Source organism: Glycine max, chromosome 17, assembly GCF_000004515.6.
Source record: "Glycine max cultivar Williams 82 chromosome 17, Glycine_max_v4.0, whole genome shotgun sequence".
NCBI lineage: Eukaryota > Viridiplantae > Streptophyta > Magnoliopsida > Fabales > Fabaceae > Glycine > Glycine max.
The window spans coordinates 38,806,874-38,826,740 of NC_038253.2; the positions used below are offsets into that span (position 1 = coordinate 38,806,874).

The 19,867-nt window shown below is 30.9% G+C and overlaps 1 protein-coding gene and 1 pseudogene across 1 annotated transcript; both read right to left on the bottom strand.

The window, feature by feature from the left end:
- Positions 1 to 3,601: 3,601 nt before the first annotated feature.
- On the bottom strand, positions 3,602 to 5,174 carry LOC102663059 (protein PELPK1-like; annotated as a pseudogene).
- A 975-nt stretch (positions 5,175 to 6,149) lies between these two features.
- On the bottom strand, positions 6,150 to 10,427 carry LOC100794464 (transcription factor bHLH74). Its single transcript, XM_003556906.5, has 8 exons — positions 8,547 to 10,427; positions 8,020 to 8,256; positions 7,860 to 7,925; positions 7,677 to 7,745; positions 7,444 to 7,515; positions 7,220 to 7,360; positions 6,862 to 6,943; positions 6,150 to 6,775 (listed from the first exon to the last, which is right to left on the bottom strand). Exons 1-8 carry the CDS (start codon positions 9,162 to 9,164, stop codon positions 6,753 to 6,755), a joined length of 1,308 nt encoding a protein of 435 aa, XP_003556954.1. The 5' UTR covers positions 9,165 to 10,427; the 3' UTR covers positions 6,150 to 6,752.
- Between the last annotated feature and the right edge of the window lie 9,440 nt (positions 10,428 to 19,867).

Consider the following 19,867-nt stretch of genomic DNA (forward strand, 5'->3'; position numbering starts at 1 on the left):
TGAAGACGAGTGTCTTGAATTCTTATTCTGATCCTCCCCATCTCCCTAACCATTTGATCGTAGAAATTTTGTTGAGATTGTAGTGAGATCTCTATTGCTTTTCAAATGTGTGTAAGTTATTGCTATCTCAATTCACCAAATCCCATTTTGACGTAGCCGAGACACCCAATTCTGAAAGAAAATCATTAGAGATTCTACTATCACATGATCTGACCATTGCATTGAGATCTGGACCGCATTATTTGAGGCTTTGTATTTTCGATGGTAGTATTGATGCAATGTCCGAGATATGGACAATGAAAGAATATAAAGCGGAGTCATCTTGGATCCAGTCATTTGTTTTGTCTCCTAATTATCACCCTTATCACTATTTCTTTCACCTATAATATGCTTAATTAACTAAAAATGGTGAAATTTTGGGATTAATGAAGACAAAATATTAGCGAAACTTGATGGCAAAGGCAAAGTGCTTGAGCATGATGCACATGGACAGAGGATGGATGGGGGATATGGTTTAGTACATTGTGTTATGTATGGAGAAAGTTTGCTATCACTCCTAGAAGAATTTGAGGAAGCAACTGAAGAGGAACAAGATCGACAATGGACAACAAGAATTTAATGTATGTAATGCTTTATGATCCTTTCCACAATTTTATCATTTTTCTTAATAACTAGAATTATGATCTTTGACTTTTTCTGGAGGATTTTTAAGTATCTTCATAACCTTTACTCTTTTAAGCTATATGCATACATAATTTGTATATTTAAATTATATATCAATTATTTAATTTTTTTCTCTTTTATTATTTTTTTTGGTCAAAACATTAAGAATTTAGTTTCTTATGAGTTTTTTATTCAATAGATACTAAATTTAGTTAATTTGCAGTATTTTTTATTGTAATTTTGGTAGAATTGAATTACACAATAGGAGACCTAAAAGAGAGTAGAAGAATTAAGAGTAGCACGCTCAATGCGTCAACAACCGTTGAGCGTGAGGAGCTAACTTGGAGGTTGAACTTAGTGAGTATTTGGCGGCTTAACGCGTATCTGACTGCTTAGAGCGCAGTCACCTATACCAGTTGGACTTTGCATGTGCGCTTGTTAGTTGCTATTCATGAGTAGTTTTATATTGAATATTTGCAAGGAAATAACGTGTTACCTTCAATTTATGGTTCTTTTTGTAGGAATTGTACATATTTTTCTGTTTAGTGTGATTTTATAGAGTAGATACTCCCATTTTGTGAATTAATGTTGAATCCAACTCAGTTTCAGGCCAAAGAAGAGAAGGTTCAAGTAGCTGATGACTCGCTCAGCAAAACAGATTCGCCTAGCGAGTGGCATCCGCTTAGCGAAGCATATAGTTATTCTAATTATTCTAATTATTTATTTAATGTTATTTTGATATTATTGTCTCTTTTTTGTGCTTAATATCAAGATTATGGTTTGATCACCCATACTCATGTAGTGTTATAAGGTTTATGCATTGGAAAATATTTATCTCTTATGAACTTAAAAAGAGCATCTAGGTAATCCATGTCTAGGAATAAAATGATATTATTTAGCCTTATTTATGCATCTTTATTCTTAGAACAAATTATTTGATGTAGCTCTTAAGGGATTATGAGTGAAATTATGTAATTTAGGCTCTTTCACTTGAAAGATCACGGTTAGGGTATGTTAGCAGATGAAAATAATAATTGAAATAACGTTAAATAATGAAAAATCATTAATGTTGCATCAAGAGTAACTTTGACAGGTTGAGTCTCAATATGTTTCGTAATTTCGCTTTAATCGACAACTCAACTCCCCCCCCCCCCAATGTTTGTGTTCTATTTCTTTAATGTGTTGTGCTTAATTATCTTTGTTTATGTCGAATTTTACATTTCGTATCATTATTCAATCAATATCAAATTTAATTTCTTAATTGCTTAAAATTGAACATATATAAACTCTGAATACAGTTAAAGTTCCTGTAGAGTCGATAATCGGTCTTACTATTTTAAAATACTATTTAAACGAATTGGTACTTTCCAAGAAATTACCAGTTACCTATCAAACTAATACTCCATCTTTGACTTTCCAATAGTATAAGATAGGCTTAGTTACATTTAAGCTGGAGTTCGGTATGTTTTAACAACTGAGTTATTGGAGTGACAATTTTATTATTATTTAACATGCACGACGGAAAATGTAAAGTTATAAGTAGAATGCATGATGTGTAATTTGATTCCTTAGCCTATCGTGTACTGTTCTGTTCCTAGTCAAAGTACCAGTTAGCAAAACCTATTTAGCATCTTTAATGTTTGTTATTCTTTTTTTCTTTTATAAGCATATCTTTATTCTTCTTAACAATGTGTTGATAGTTAATTTGTCTTTTGTTCAAGCCCTACCTATATGTTATTGTGCCGTTACTCATTTTGACTTGAAGATAAGGAGATATTTATCTTCATCGTCTGGGATCCAACTAAAGGAGTGGTTAATTTGATAGGAGTTGAAACTAATCAAGTTTAGATTGAATTTGTTTTGCTTGCATGACATTGGTTTAATTATTCATAATATTGATGTTGATAACCCTTCTGTCACATAATTTCCTATATCCTAAAGATACATACATGTGCAATGAATGAAGAAATCATAACTTTGCAAATATTTCCATTCATATTTCTCTTCCCAAATCCAGATTTTATTTATCTCCATAATCTATGTATGACTTTGAGAAAAGAAACTTACCTAGTTAGCAAACTTAATCTTTATATCAAGAAGGCCAGATATATGGAAATTATGAATATTTAATTATTTGTTTTTTAATTCAGCATTTGATGTTTCATTACTCCACCTATTTATTTAGCTCCGACCAAGCATAGCATATTCAACCAAGTTGTTGACTCATGAAGAAAATTCTTATGTTCTGTTCTTCAGTCTTAAAATTGTCAATGTTTGCAAAATATAAAATTTATGGTATGCCCTATTTCTAGTAATAACATCAATCTTGGTATATTTTTAATTTTAAATCATTCTTATTATAGATGTGTCAACATTAACCGTGGTCTTGTTAGCTTGTTGCATGGGAATGGGAAAGGGAAGCCCTGGAGAGTATGCCACGAGATGTCATGACAGTGCCAGTGCCTTAGCATAGATAAGAGCCAAATTTTACAATTTAATTTTAAATAAAATTACGCATTGTTAATATTTATAATTTCAGTACTTTTAGATTCTTGCTTGCTCTTAAATCTCAATAGTTTCCATAAAAAATATACTAATATAGAGCATTCTACAATTCTGATCAGATCCAATTAGTTATGATTTAATGAATCAATACGTGTTAAAGTCATTACTTGTGAAAATTCTAATAAATCAGTGTACTTGTCTGAGGCATAATAGTAGCGAATCAAGATTGTATCAAATATTAAATGTAAGAATTTGATATACGAAAATGTTAATTTGTGCGTGATATGATCCCTGATCATAGTTTCCTTTGCTTCGCAGAGAGCATCGATAAAATTTCGGTAGCTGAATTTAGTGTTGTATATTGAGTTTTTTAAAACAAGAAAAAAAATGTAACGACAGAACCAACATTAGAAGCAAAATATCTAGAAAGTTATACTCAGAAATGGCAATCTTATTAAATTCACAACATTACATGAAGGAGATGTCTATAAGTATGCAATGGTATAACTATAATCAATTTAAACAACTCCAAACTAAACATAATTTTATAGTATGGTGCAAAATACTTGTAAACCGCCACAATCACTCTCAAGTAGCTAAAACATGTTATACACAAGTGAAAATTAACATAATCATATCACATCCATCAAACAGCATGAACTAGGCATTGCCACATTGGAATGCAGCCAGTTATGACCTTTGGGCAAGACAGCATAAGGCATAATTCAAACTCAAGGATTGGTAGTTGATAATGCTTTAGGAAACTTAGGAAATTCAGGAAACTTAGGAAATTCAGGAAACTTAGGCATATACAGTGTGTTTGGATGGAAAAATTTTAAATTCTAAGAATTTCAAATACTTCAATTGAAATTCCTTTATTTTCAAAATTTTGTGTTTGGATAAAAAAAAATTATGAGGAGAAAAAAATGAATGAAAAAAAAAGAGAAGATATAGTTGGTGTGCTAGTTGTATATACTTGTTTCTCTATGCTCACACCAAATATTTAGGAGCTCAGACGGTGTTTCCTGAAGAAGACGGTAAGAAGAGAATTTCAATTTCTCACCTTTTAGAAGGAAATTGAAATTCTAGATTTTTAGTTGTTTAAAATTCTGTTTTAAAATTTCAAAATTTTAAATTCTTCATAAAAAAGCATTCAAACAATGAATTCTAAATTATAGAAATTCAAATTCTCTAATAAATTACTTTCCTCAATTAAAATTCTCTATCCAAACGCACTCCTAAGGTATTTTAGACAACTCGAGCTTAGACAATTCAGGTACCTTCGAAATCTGTGGCTCAGGCAATTCAGGAACCTCAGACAAATCGGATATTTTAAGTAACTCGAGCTTAAGCTACTCAGGGACTTTCAACAACTCGGACTTAGACAATTCAGGGACCTTTGGCCTCTCAGGTACTTTAGGTAACTCAGCTTAGGCAATTCTGGAACCTTATGCAACTTAAGTACTTTAGGCAACTTAGGCTTAGAAAATTCAAAAACCGTAGGCAACTTAGGCAACTCGGGTACTTTAGGTAACTCGGGCTTAGACAATTTAGGGACCTTAGGTATCTCAGGTACTTTAGACAATTTGGACTTAGGCAATTCAGAAACTTTAGGCAACTCGGGCATAGACAATTCAGGAACCTTAGGCATCTCACGTACTCTAGGCAACTTTGGCTTAGGCTATTCGGAGACTTTAGACAACTTGGGTACTTTAGACAACTTAGGAACCTTAGACATTTTTGGTACTGTAGGCAATTCAGGGACCTTAAGGATCAATTTTTTGGGAATGTAGGGATGTTAGGCAACTTTGGCTTTGGTAATTTAGGGATTGCTGGGAAGTGGCAACTTGGATTTTGGAAGTTGAGGCACTTCTGGTTTTGACAATGTTGATTCCAGGAGATTGCGTGCTCCGGCAACCATTGTGTGACTGCTTGCTGAGAACAACATTAGAACCACAAATGAAAATATCTCTGTTGACAAACTACTACTGGTAGGCATGTTTGAATGCAAGAACTTAAGGAGGATCAATGGGAGATGGAGATCTTTACAAGCGTTCAGAGATGTTTTGTGAGTGTAGACTGCTGATGTTGTATTGTGTAAGTTGGTGGGAATTGGATGCTACATGTAATGTAAGTATAGTTAGCTCAACTTCTTACCCACATAGTATCCCCCGTGACAAACTTTAATCAGAACAGTTGTTGGTCAACTAATAATCTATCATCTATCTACATTAGAAGCAAATGAAAACATTTTAGTCACCTTTGATTTGAAGTGTTAAACAATTTCCTTTATCCACGAAAGTCAATGTTTTCCTTTTAGAAAGCTACCACAAAACCAAGGATTAATTACTAGAGATGTTTGCCAATGAAAATAGTTCCTGGCAAGCTTTCTATGCCTTGTCAACAAACCAGACTCAATTTCAACCCCCAATAACCTGTTATAAATCATTATTATCATTATCATTACCTTTGAAATGGGCAGAAGCGTATAACAATATTAACAACAGACAAATTCAATCTCATAAAAATAAAAAGTTAGATGACCAACAAGTAACCATTCCGGTACACGTTTCACATCTCTAAACCTTTTATAACTCAGCTTCTGAAAACCTTCTCATGCAAACTAAAGCAAAACATTTTTTTGGTGCATTTCTGTCTCATGTTGCTGTGCTCATGTTTAGATAGCAGCAATATATATATATATATATATTGGATATTTGTGATTTGTAACAAAAAAAAATTAATGAGTCAAAGTCAATTTGAAATAATTTATGCATTTAATCAGTTGATAGTCTAAATATTTTATCTATTTCATCAAACTTGTTTTATTTTAAGACTTTTAGGCTATATCATAGTAAAAAAGAATGAGTCATGTTTACGTATTCAACATGCCTAGTTTTCTCAGAAGAGAGGTGTTTAAATTACACTTTTCAAATAAGAAACACCAACAAATGGGAAAATGAAAAACAAAAGAAGGCCAATGTTTGAAGCACTGGTCTACTTAAACAATCTTTCACCCTCATACAAGTTGCAACATATTCATCCTTGAAGTTGTATGCACTAAGAATCTCCTCATTGGTTACATTTTCTTTTGAAAAGAAAAATACAAAGAAAAACCATAAACCCTAGCATAAGTAGTAGTCAAGTACACACATTATCCAATCTGCAACACTTGAAATTTGAAAACATTGTGCTTCAAAAATCCGAACCCGGCAACTCTATACATAATAATTCAATAAAAGTAATGATAGTTGCACACACTTTACTCGCATGCTCCTCAAAATACTGCTCTCCGTGTCATTAAACAAGACCACTGCAACTTGTTCTACATGATCTAGATTCTACACATAATATGTGTAACTCATTTTCCAATTGATAAATCTAACAAGTCATCTTCTGCTAAAAATTCGAAGTGCCAACAGTTAGGTATTAAAGACCCTATACAACTAAAACCTTTATTTTTTTTCTTTTTCTTTCCCTCTCTATTGTCCTCCCATTTTCATCTTCGGTTAAATTGTGCAGTCAACAAGAAAATTCCAAAGTCTTTGTTGCTGTAGTAACATGGCTATGTAATAATGCACACACTATAACTCTGTTTTCAACCGCCCTGTTCAATGTAACAATAAATTACAAGAATCAGACACTTGATATAATTGTGCAAACAACCAAATTTAAAATTCTGTCCATTATTACCATTGGGTCCCAAGTTGTCAAGTGCTGTATTAGAATCGTATCCAATTCCATAGAAGCTTTGGAACTCATGGTCCAAAACATTCTGCATGTAAAAGAATCAGTATTTTTCATAATTGAGAGCTAAAGAGTATTAGAGCAGAGAAAATCATATATGCACTTATAGTATAAAGAGTTTTACACAATAATCCAACCACACATCATCATGTATGAACAATTAGTTGACTTTTACAAAAAGTACCTTAAATATCATACCAACAATGATTTCTGATAGGTTGGCAGTATAAAAGCTTTTATATTTACAGTGCATAGAAATTAAACGCATTAGAGTAACATGTTCAAAGATCTTAACTCTTTTTACCTGTGGCAAAGGAGGGAATTGTGAGGATGTACTAGACATGCCAGCCAATGTTCCATGGAAACTTCCATTGGGGAAGGTGTGAGAGGAATTGATACCAGGACCATATGCACCAATTCCATGTCCTATGCGTGATTGGAGAATCTAATTGAAGAGAAATGAAATTATCTTAGTTTAATGTGTTAAAAAATAGTAAATGGACCTAGAAGATTAAGACCTTCACTTACATCCTTGGATAGGATCCTGTCTACATCAAAGTTCAGTTCTGGGTTCACTGTGGCAAGTTTCATGGACAGAAACTGCAAAATATCTCTTTGATAAGTTGACTAGTCACAAAACAATAATAATGGAACAGACAAAAAAAATTGTGTTATTGAGTTATCATAAAATATCTCTTAACATGCACTATTCAGTTTTAAATGGTAAATTGAAAGCATAAAAGGTGGCACTACAATCATACCTCAACCTGTTGCTGAAGTGATTGCACGTAGTTTATTATCTCATCAAGCATTACAGCTTTGCCAGTTATCTAAGAGAAACCAAAGACATCATCATAGTTTAACAACCAAAGAGAAAATTAGTATGCAGAGACATCATAGTTTCTTGAGAAATCGTTTTAACACAATCATGATATTCATATCACCTTGTTGCAACCTGGAACAAGTTCTTGAAGCAACCTCATTCGCTCACTAATCTTTTCTCTTCTCACCTGCGAGCAAAAAGTTGTATCATTAGACATACAACAAAAAAAAGGGTTTTCTAACTTTCTCATAGCAAATATCGTGGTGAGATAGGGATGGTACTCTTTCTGCAAGGCTGTGGCTGTTAGTGGCTTGACCTCTTCTAGCTCTCACGTGAATGAAATTTTCTTTGGGAGCTTCTCCACTTTGAGAATTATTGTTGTCTTTAGCTTGCTTCACTGATTGCTTGCCACGCACATCTGCGCCATTATTCTGCTCCACTTTTGGTCTCTTTTCGTGTTCTTTTGAACCATCAGAGGCCTTCCCAGGAGAATCTTTCACAGCATCACCCTCAGCATTCTAATCCAACCCTCAAAAGCATTTTTCATTCATTAGCTCTCAAAACCACATAAAACAACACCAGTGAAACATTCTTTGACCTAAATGAGATTAGGATATATGACAAAAACTTAAAATACAATTGCTTAGGTGTTGTTCTACAATCAGAATTAGAGTTTTACTTTGGTAATGTAAATCGTTCCGCACATATTACCGAGGCAAAACTTTAATTTGATTTGGAAAACAACACCAATAGCATCTAAGTTCTGTCCTGAGATATACTATCACATTCAGCTCAACAATTAACAAACCTTATTTGGACTGAAGGTGGAATTATGATCAAGCCCTCTCTTTCTTCTATTCCCACTAGGTGCAGATCCTGGTGCTTCCTCTTCAGGAATTGAGTCCTCAACCTGAGATTGTTCACCATTAATAATTGGAGCCTCCTTGATTGGATTATAATGTGTTGGATACCCTGTGTCAGCCATATCACCAGACCCATGTTGGCAAAAAGAGCCAGAACCAACCATTTCTGAGAATCCCCCACTTGCATAGGAATGAACCTTGGGGACTATACCCCCAAGATTTGAGTCAGACATGTATTGAACAAGGTGGGAAGTGTTGCTTATCCCCCCCTGGTTATCCAAAACAAGAGGGTAAGATGAGTTGGCATTGACAAACTCATTATGAGAAACCATTGAAGAGCCTCCAAAAGTTTGAGCCTGGCTCAAGGAAACAAGTGGATCCCAAGTGGAAGAAGCGAGAAAAGGGTTAGCTACAACATTTGAAGGCTTGGCCATAGACACAGAACTAATAGCCATTTCTGAAACATTAACATTTGGACCACTGAGACCAGAAGTTGGTGGACAAGTCAGAATGCTCTCATTTCCATGTTGAAACCCCCCCATTGCATTTTCTTGACCCCCCATCTGAACTATAAACTCGATAGTGTCCCTAAACAGCAACAACTGAGAAAGTAACCTATTTATATATACTCACAACACAACACAATACAAACACACCAAATCAATCAGACTCAAACAGTTTGATCACACAGGGCTGCATCTAGAAATAAACAAACTGCATATGATTAAAGGGTAAAGTGAATTTTGACTAAGCTGGCTCTAGAGATATCTTGCAGGACTAAACAAGGAACAAATAACTTGGCAGCTTTATAGGACTGAGAGGAAGTTAAAGTAAAAGAAAACCCTCATTGTAGCCTTAGATAAAATGAGAAAAACAAAAGAAAAGGTAAATGGAATATAATCTTCTAGTCAGTCTCACCAGCTTGGTTTTTTTTTTTTTTACCTGTTCCTCTTCTAAAACCCTAAGATCAAGAATGCTCAGTAAAAGGGGGAGAAAATGCTTCCCCTCAGACAAGAAAAGTGAACCTTTCAGTCTTCAGAGGATAAAGGGGACATAGAGAGTGAGATTTAGCTAACAACTCATCAAACTACAAGTAAAGCAGATTCCCTTTTCTCCTTTGTCCACACAACAACATCTAAAAATCCCTCATTCGATCAAAATATTGGTGTTAAGCAAAGATTAGATGATGAATTTATTTGTCGTTGTGGAAAACACAACACCACGCTTCTTCTAATTAAGAAGCTCCAACATGACATGAGTGAACAAAACAATGAGTATCTTTTCTTATTTTCTTTTGATTTAAAAGATAGGACAGGAAGGGTTGTTGAAAGTTGAAACTCTTGCCATTAAAATTCTGGGATTGGAATTTGGAATCCAAGAACAAGGCACGACCAAGGGCATCAAATTCTAACTCAAAAATCCTGCGATGACTGAAAGAGACAGAATTTATTTTAGCAGAGTTTCCCTTTGCAGGGGGGTTTCTCTGACGGGAGCATCAAATGCCTAGCTAGCTATAAACCAATTTTTTTCACCAATTGGGTACTAAGCATAAACATCAAAATGTGGCATAAATATCTAACCTTTTAATAGATCACAACACAACAACAACACCACCAGGAGCTACTACTACTCTACTTGTACTAATATTACCAAGCTGGAAAGAGAAAGACACATAGAAGAGAGAGATTGTGTGAGTGTAAGTGAGAAAGAGAGAGAGTCTTTGCTTTGTTTGTGTACCTGCCCAAGCTATGAGGTGACATGTATCATTTTAAAAGACACACTAACTACTGCCAACTGCTCCTGTTGGTAAATTATTGCAGAAGCACAACCTAATCACTCTTTTTCTCTCTTCCCACACTTGTAATCATTTCTAGGTTCAGTTTAAAACTAAATTAATAATTATCTTCATTAATCAATATTTTTTTACTATACCACGTATCACATACCACCTCTCTGGTCTTCTTTTTTTTGTAAAAAAATAAGTGATATTATCATTTATTTTTTATAAATAAGACAGAAGATAGGATTTTCTTGTACAAACAATCTTATTTAAATTACATAGGATTATTATTAATCACATAACTATTACATATACGTATTTAGAGTTTGAGGTTATTGGTTGAACTAAAATAATTTTGTATTAATTGATATTTGATCATTATTAATTAATATTTTTTTATGATATTACATTTACTTTTTATGAAAAATAATCTTATTTAAATTAAATAAGACTATTATTGATAATAAAAATTTTACATATACATACTTAAAATTTTATATTACCAATTAAAGTAAAATAATTTTATACCAGTTTGTTTTTGTGTTGAATAAGTTTGAAACATACATTCAAAAAGTAATAATTTATTGTTTCTCACAAATTGGTACATAATAAGAATGCGTGTTGACGGATTAAAATGGTAAAACAAACACACCTTTAATATTTTAAGTACAACTCTCCTTTTCTTGAGGGCGTGTGAGATTTGTATACAAAGTGTAGATAGATAGAGTTGGAGAGGTTCTTCTCTTGAAGGCCAAGCTTGCCCCCTATGTATTCATTAACAAACATACTTCTTTAGTATTTTTATTCATTTCTCTTCTTCTTTTTTTACTGACACATTTGCCAACTGTTCTAAGTAACATAAACATTATATATCGTATGTATCCTTCTCTCTCTCTCTCTCTTTGCTGTTACACACTCATTTTACTCAGTGCCAACTAACCTCTTTCATTTCTTTTTAGAATCCTCAATTGTATGCACCTAACCTTCATCATCTTCCATCAACCTGAGCCACTGTTTCGCCATGGTTGTCCCAAATGTGGACCCCACCAAATCTTCCTTCTAAACAAAACCATTCAACCTGTGTGCGGTGGACCACAGGGGGAACACGTGTAGGGACGTAATTTAAAGAAATGAGAGAGTATGGTGTGGAGGCAGTGCAGGCTATGATATCTCATGTCTCTACTTTAAGAAAGACCATTTGTTTAAGCAACGATGTAATAATAAATAAATAAATAAATAAAAACCTGAAGCAGAAAGCTTTTGTTTATTTTAATTAATTAATTTTTGTATTTTTTTTTTTAACTTTGGAGGGGTGAGGAACATAGGGAATAATGGAATCTAATCATCAATTTTACCTAGTTGTCTTGCTGCTACGTTTTCCAGCTGGAGCCTGTGAAGCCTTTGTCCTTCCACACCAATTCAGTCAAACCAAAATTATCTAGTCAACTCTTGGCATCGTTGTGATCTTGCTGTAAAACCCTCCAAAATAAAAATCAATAAAATTCCGAAATCAACGGCTTATTTTCTCGACCCTCATGATCAGATCAAGAATGAGACACCCCGTAGTGTCAAATAAAATCATATAATTGCCTATACCTGAAAAAAAAAAAAAGTATAACATACTGTAATATAATATAATTTCTGGGACCGTGTGTCATTTTTTTTTCTTTATAATTGTTTTGGCTATAGAAATATAGGATTGATCGATAGGAAACTGGTTGCGATCTAAGGAGTGTGATCAGTGGACACGGAGTCAGAATTATGATTTAAGGTGCAAACCTAAAAAACATATGACTTGTAATTAAAGGATTTTTTTTTTGGTTAAAATAAGTAAAGAAAAATTTAAGTATCACATATATAAGGAGTTAATAGGTTAACTTAATAGTTAAAATAAGAAAAAATAAATAAAAAAGAAGAAAGAAGTCTTAGATTTAAATTTCTCTCACTAACAAATTAATAATTAATATTTAGTATTTTTTTTTTTAAATATCACATATATAATTATGCAACAATTTTGAATAAGAACATGAGTAAAAAGAAAAAGTGACATATAAATTAGAGGAATGTAATTTTAACAAAATGTTATGGTACTTTATAACAATGAGAGAGTTATATAATTATAAAAAATAAGGTGATGAGAGATTATCATATAAATAATTCTAGAATTCGATTTTTATGCAATGTCAGTGTAAAAAGTATTATATTATTAATTAATTAGGAATTTTTTTATATAATTTTATTTATTGATAAAAGTTAATAAGTTGATCATATATATATATATATAATAACTTTTTATTGAGTAATAATAAAATATACATTATTTATTCATAAGATTACTTTATAAATTATCCCCCAACCCTAATACATAATTCCATGATAAAAAATCAGTAATAGCATAATACCCATTTGATCAAATTTATTTATGGTTTTACATAAGCCAAAAGATTTTATGAAATAAACTCATATAGATCATGATCATTTATAAAGAAACAAACAACTCAACGTACATAATAACAAATAGCAAGACCATGAAGAGTATATTACTTGAATTTTCAAGGTGTGAAGGATAGGGTTGCCGCCAAAAAAATAAAATTTAGAGACACAAAAATATTTTATTTAGTAGTATAAAAAAATGTTGGGGTGACCATGGCAAGAATGGGTAATCCCATTCCCTCCACCACTCATGGACCTACTTGAAATATGGCACATGCATATGAAAATGTACGTACGCCCATCTAATTGAACCAATAAGAGATTGATTGATATTTACACTTCTCAGTACACTAATTATAAAAATATATTTGATATCACTCTTGCACCTTAGGTTATACTAACATTTTATAATTATTAGTTTTTGGTCACATCAGAGTTTTCTTCACCTTAATGATGCAACTCCAATGTCCCTACTATTAATTTTCTTTTAACCAAGTAGGCCGGCAATTAGTTTTTATAATCTATCTATCACTATAATTGGAAGAAAGTCCGAATCCTAAACCAAAGTATAGGGTGTACTTTATACATGTTAAACAAAAGTATAAATTAGCTATCCAAAATGAAAAACTCAGTGGGTGCTCAAACTAAATTATGAATACTTTAATCAAATAATTATGAAGTTTACACTACAATCATCTACGTCATCCCCATATCTATTATTTATGCATGATCGTACATAGAAAGATTATGATCCGATCACATATAAACAGCTACCTATAAGTAAGGTTTTTTTTTTAAAAGATATATAAGTTTCTTTACTGAATTGTAAGGTTTTATTAATAGTAACTGACTACGTAGTAAATATAATATATTTATCAAAAGAAAATATGCTACCGGTGAGATTGAACCCAACAACAGTACGTACAAATTCATAATTTATGATCTTGGTTAAAGTTACCAAAATTAAATATGCGGGCCATTTTATTACGACCGTTCATTCAATAATCTCCTTTTCAAGGGTAGACAGTTAGTTACGTGGAAAACGACTGCGAAGGACATTAGAGACGTCAAATAGAGAGAGAAGAAGAAAAAAATACGAGTGATATTGATAGTAAATATAATTTAAACTATACACTTAACTTTTAATCATATTTTTATAGTATTAATTAATTATGTTAGTATTATATTAAATAAACTCTATAAAAAATTTACTGATATATATCTACAAGACTACAATTTCGTGCCCTTTTTTTACGTTTGGGAAAGAAAAACGATTAATTACAACAGAAAAATAAAGTGCCAAAAGCATTCGTTGCAAGACTAGCTTGAACATCTACGGGAGTATTAAGCTTAGTTGCTCCGCACTTTGCTAGAATATCAACAATCGCATTGTCTTCTCCAAGAGTATATGAGTAAACAACAAATTTCATGCATGAGATTTGAAGCTTTGAATCTTAACAATCAAAGGGGCATACAAATTTCACTATTGAACCCCTTGTACGACCCTAAATACTATTTTTTTTTACTTAAACTCTTTTAATGTTAATATGTTTTTATTTTGGCTCATCATTGTGGGTCAAATGGCTTATCAGCAAGAGTTAACATGGAAGCTATCTAGCTATAATGGGGTTTGGTTTGGCATTTTGGCATCTACTTAAACTAAAGTTTACTCTGTTAAAAATTAATATTTACCAATAAAAAAATCTATTGAAAAATGGAAACGCGGATATTCAGGCATTGCCTTTGAATTTTTTTGGTTGAGTTAAACATGACTTTTCTTGAATTAAGACTTACTCCAAAACTACCCACCTTATACTTTTTCATTGAAAGTAAAAAACTTTAAATACAAATCAAATTACATTAAACTTACTTTTTAATTAAATTAAATTTATAAAATTAAATTCAAATTGAACTTCATTTTTCAATTGTACTTATTAATAAGAGTGTTTAGAATTGAACTGAGCATAAAACCAAAAATCAACAAAAAAACGATGATCATCAGCTTGGTTTGTTTTTTTTATTTTTTATTTTTCAAATCATACGGTTTGATTCAGTTCATGATTTGTAACATGAAAATCAAATCAAATCAAGTCGCACAACAAACACTTCTAGAAACTATTGTTATAGTAAAAATAATTATTATAAATTTTATTTTACTATTTTTTTAAGATCAGTCGTTGGAATTTGAAAACAAAAATCATATACTATTATTTCTTTGAAGTTAAATGATTTATTATTTTACTTTAAATTTCAATGCTTTTTTTATTTATTTATACTGTTGATTGTTAAATTAGTTGATATTCTAGTTTGTCTAATTAATAACAAATTTTTAAGTATTTTTTTAGTATTTACTAGCAAAACTTTTAAATCGTAAAAATCAAACCGAAACAAATTATAAAAGATTCATTTAATTTAATTCAGATTTCATAAATAAATAAATAAAACTAAATTATATGACACTTAATTTTATTTTTGTTCAAACTAATTTTAATGCCAATCCCAAACACCCTACTAAATAGCTGCACGATGGCGGAGAAGATGTGTGTGAGTAGAGAATAGTCTTATGATTGATTAATTTGGATTGGGGAGAGAAAAGCAGCGATCACGCGTGCGTACTGCGTAGGCATTCAGCATCAGATGCAACACATCTTCTATGGTCCACAAACTGTGGTCCTGCCTAATTAGCAATGATGGGTTTATGCCTAATTAAGAGAAAATATATATTTTCAGATCTGCTCTTGTTACTTGTACTTCCTAAATCCTAATTATTGGCCACCCTATTCTCTCAACATAATCAAATCACTTTGTTGGGGAAACTTTACTTTCCCAGATTAATAAATTCCTCAAGGTACATCTTTTTTTTTATTTAAAATAGTACATTAATAAATTATAACTAATAGTCTTAAAATACATTTAAGGTATAAGTTACAAATATATTCCTTTTAAAACTTAAGTGATTGTATATTAGTAAAGTCTACAAGAATTTACCATCGCACATTGACTTATTTTTAAACATAGTATTTTAATAATGATAAGGTAATTTGTTTTCAAAGTGCACACTTAAAATATAACTTATTAGGCCTTCTTTCTAAATTACAAATATTTATATGTTAACAGTTAATAATTTCTTTATGAAATACTATAGATTCAAAGAACTATTAAGGTGGATCTAGTGGAAGAGGAATGAAATAATATGAATGAAGTTAAAGGTTCGAAATTTATTACGTCGGTCATAATATATATAAAAATTTAAGAAAAAGTTTCTCTTAATATATCAGTGATATGTCTCTATTCCCCCCCCCCCCCCCCCCCCCCCTATTTCTTAATGTTTTGATGGCAGGACAAGCAGCAACACAAATAAAGATGCTTTCCCATCTTTTCTTTTCTTTACATAAAGTTGTGAAATGCCACACCTCACTCACTACTACTTTTCCCATTAGACAAGACTTCTCGTGGATATAACCCAAGAATCAATTGGTCCATTAATATAATAACTAATTAACAGTCAATTAGAGAATCTAATGAGAACATATAACTCAAATTAAACAATGAAGTTGTAGTATCCTTTATAGGTGATTATGTATGAATTGGAAAAAGATGGAAAAGGAAGCATGCGAAGAAGGGTTGGTTGGCTGGGTTGGAGAAGATGCAATCATCATCGGGTTTGCTTTAAAATTTAAACTGAAAAGGCTGCTATTATTTATTAAGGAACCAAACCAAACCTGATTGCTTCGATGCTTCCTCTCTTGTGCAGCTCAGCAAAGTATCAAAACCAACGACTGTTCAGAAATAGCAATCATTTGTAGCCATTCATATCTTTTCACTTATGTAATGTTTGTTAGTTGCACTCCTTTATAGTATATTTTTTTCAACACTTTTTTTTATTGTTTCATGAAAATTATGTCATCTGTCAAACAAATGAATTTATGTCAAAAATAATAAATTTTGATTTGATTTTTAGAACTAATTTTCCTTTGATTTTTTATTTATAGAATAGATGGTTAATTTAATTTCTGCGGTGCGATTTATTATTATTTTAGTATTTAGATTTAACAAAATTAAAAAAGAGTATATGAAATTATAATTTTTTCATTTAAGTTTTTAAATTTAATTATTTATTTATCGTTTTAAATTTCTGAACATATGTTAATATTGCCATTTAAATTATAAGTTACATATAAGTTTACATTAAAGTGAAGGATTAAAGTATTGGAAACTATTTTTGAACTTCGTTATGCTAGGAACTAAAATAATAAGTCATAATTTTAATTAAAGACTAAATTAGTTATTATTACTTAATTTTTTATACAAACCTTCATAAAATATCTGTAATTAGTCATTGAGAAAATAGACAATAACTGTAGTAAATTAATTTCTTGGAATCCCTCAAGGGAAGAGGGAAAAAATCATATCTTAAAGTTGTTTATTATTCTTTGTCATTTTTCATAAAGAATAATTTTAAATTCTTACGACATCATATGTTAAAGTTATGTTTAAGTTATCTCTTATTCTTGTCATTTTTCATAAAAAATAATTTTAAGTGTTGGGATCTCTCCATAATTGAAGAAGTTTTAGAAAATTCTATAATTTTCTAGAAAAATATAGAATTTTTTAGAATATTTTGGAGAATTCTAGAGTAGTGTAGAACTCTCTAAAAACTTGTGAAAGAATATGGAAAACTCTGAAATATTCTGGAGATGTGTGAAACCTCCTGCAACCTTATGAAAGAGTATGAAAGGAAGTAGAAGAGTGTAGAGACTCCTAGAATGTGTGGAGCATTCTAGAGAATTAATCTTCACCCTAAAATATAAGTAATCTCCATCATTCATCGTGGAGGTAGAGTAGTATAAATAAAGGTAGGAGCCTTCATTCCTAACCATTCAAGACAAGAGTGAATACTGAAAAAACTAGAAAATTAGAGAGTCTCTTTGAGAGAGAAGATAAATAGCTTGGGAAGTCTCTATCTCTATCCTGAAGCTTAAGTGAGTCACCATAGAGTGAGTCAATTTTGTAAATACATTCTTGTAACCCTACTATTCTTTTTGTATAGTGGAAGAATTTTCATATTGGAGAACTATAATTGTGTGCTTCCATTATTACTTTTAATTACTAAGTGTCTATCTTAATTTCACGAAACGGAAAAGTTTGAGTTTTTCCAACATTAAGTTCTTACAACATATTTCTATTAATCCTCTTTATTTCTTTTATACACTAAATATATATTTTCTCTTTTGTATACAATGATCACAATAAGAATTAAACCTAAGTCTTGATACATCTACTCCAACCTCATATAAGAGTTAGAATTCGAAACTTTGAACACTTAAATATGAGTCTGTCGTCCCTTTGACTAACTATTTGTAAATTCACTTAGAGTTGTGGTTGGAATATGTTCTTAAATTAATTTAAACCACACATTAGAATATATATATTAAAAAGTAAAAAATGATTTTATAACTTTAAAATAAACAATGAGCTTCTAATCTTTCCACAATAAATAAATAAAATGCATAGAGATATAGTATTTATAATAATAAGTCTGTGTGGAAAAAAAGAAATACTGGAAATTACCTACCTTGCAGCTATATTATGAATTATTAGTTTAGGTTTTCAAGAAAGTCTCCACATCTGTTGTAGGCTTAATCCATTCAGTGCAACAACATTCTCAACTGCAATCACACTACTACATATCGTGAAGAGGTTTTTCTTCTTAAGTAGAAGATTCAGATACATTTCTTGACATCTTTTAGTTGGCAACATAGATAAAAATGCCACATATATATTCATCAATATGGAAAAAGTGCTTTTAAATTAGCAGTTTTCATTTTTTAGGTAGTAGCATTTTTGTACTATTAGAATGGACATTTCCTAATCAATTGCTAAAGAATTGATCTATTTTTTTTTAACAGAATTACATTTTTAATATGTTTTGGTCCAATAATTTTATTTTATTATTTCAATTTTTTATTTGTTAAGATACATTGAAGAGAAAATGTTAAAATAATATAAAGAGAGAGAGGTTATTAAATCATAAAATAATGTTGACAAAATTATTCAAATAAATACATGTGTTGAGTGTGAGACATTCTATTTACTCTCTCAATCCACTACTTGACTTTTAGGCTTGTTTATAGCCAAGGTGGAGTTTTCTTTTGGATATTTACAGGCCCATTAAACCACTACAAGTCTTTCTTCTACTAAAAATTACTTAAAGCACCTCATTATTTGCTTTATTTGCTTTGGTCCAATCCGTAATGTACTTGGGTGCACCAAAGCAAATATGAGGTGTGTTAAGTAATACCCTCTTCTAATTTTGGGTCAACATTTTATAAGTCCAAGTATATATATATATACACACACTATCAATAAAACGATTACGTATCAATTAAACTAATTTTTATAATATTATTAAAATATATTTTTTTATATTTGTATAAATATTATCCAAATATTTCCCAAAAATTTTAGTGTTGTTAACATGAAAGAACATCTTATCCACAAACAGTTTAAATATTGCTGACAAATATTAATTTTGTTAAAAGTTTTATAAACATTATGTTTTTTTTACTAGAGATAATCTTGTTTCATTTGACGATTCATATAAAATACTATAAAGGACAACTTGAAACCTTTAATTAAGCTAGAATAATCCTATGCCAATATTATCCAAACATTTTTTAATTTTTTCCCTTTACTTGACACTGAATATTTTTTATAATGAACAAAACTTTCAATTCCAATTTACTTTACTTATTTTTTTGTTTTTTTCTCACTTCAAATATACAATAGCAGATGTTTTATATTTTTATTTTTTCAAACAACCTTCATGCAAAAAAAATTGATAGGCTTAATTATATTTTTTATCTCTTTAATTTAATTTAGACTATATAAAATTTAATCTCCCAAGTTTTATTTATTTGATTAAGTTCCTCTCGTTTTTAAGTCAAACAAATTAAGTATTAACGCCAGTATCCTTCTACCTAGAATCAATAACATTACCAAATTTAATTAGTTCCAAAAATAAAATGTAATTAATTGAAAAATTAAGGTGGG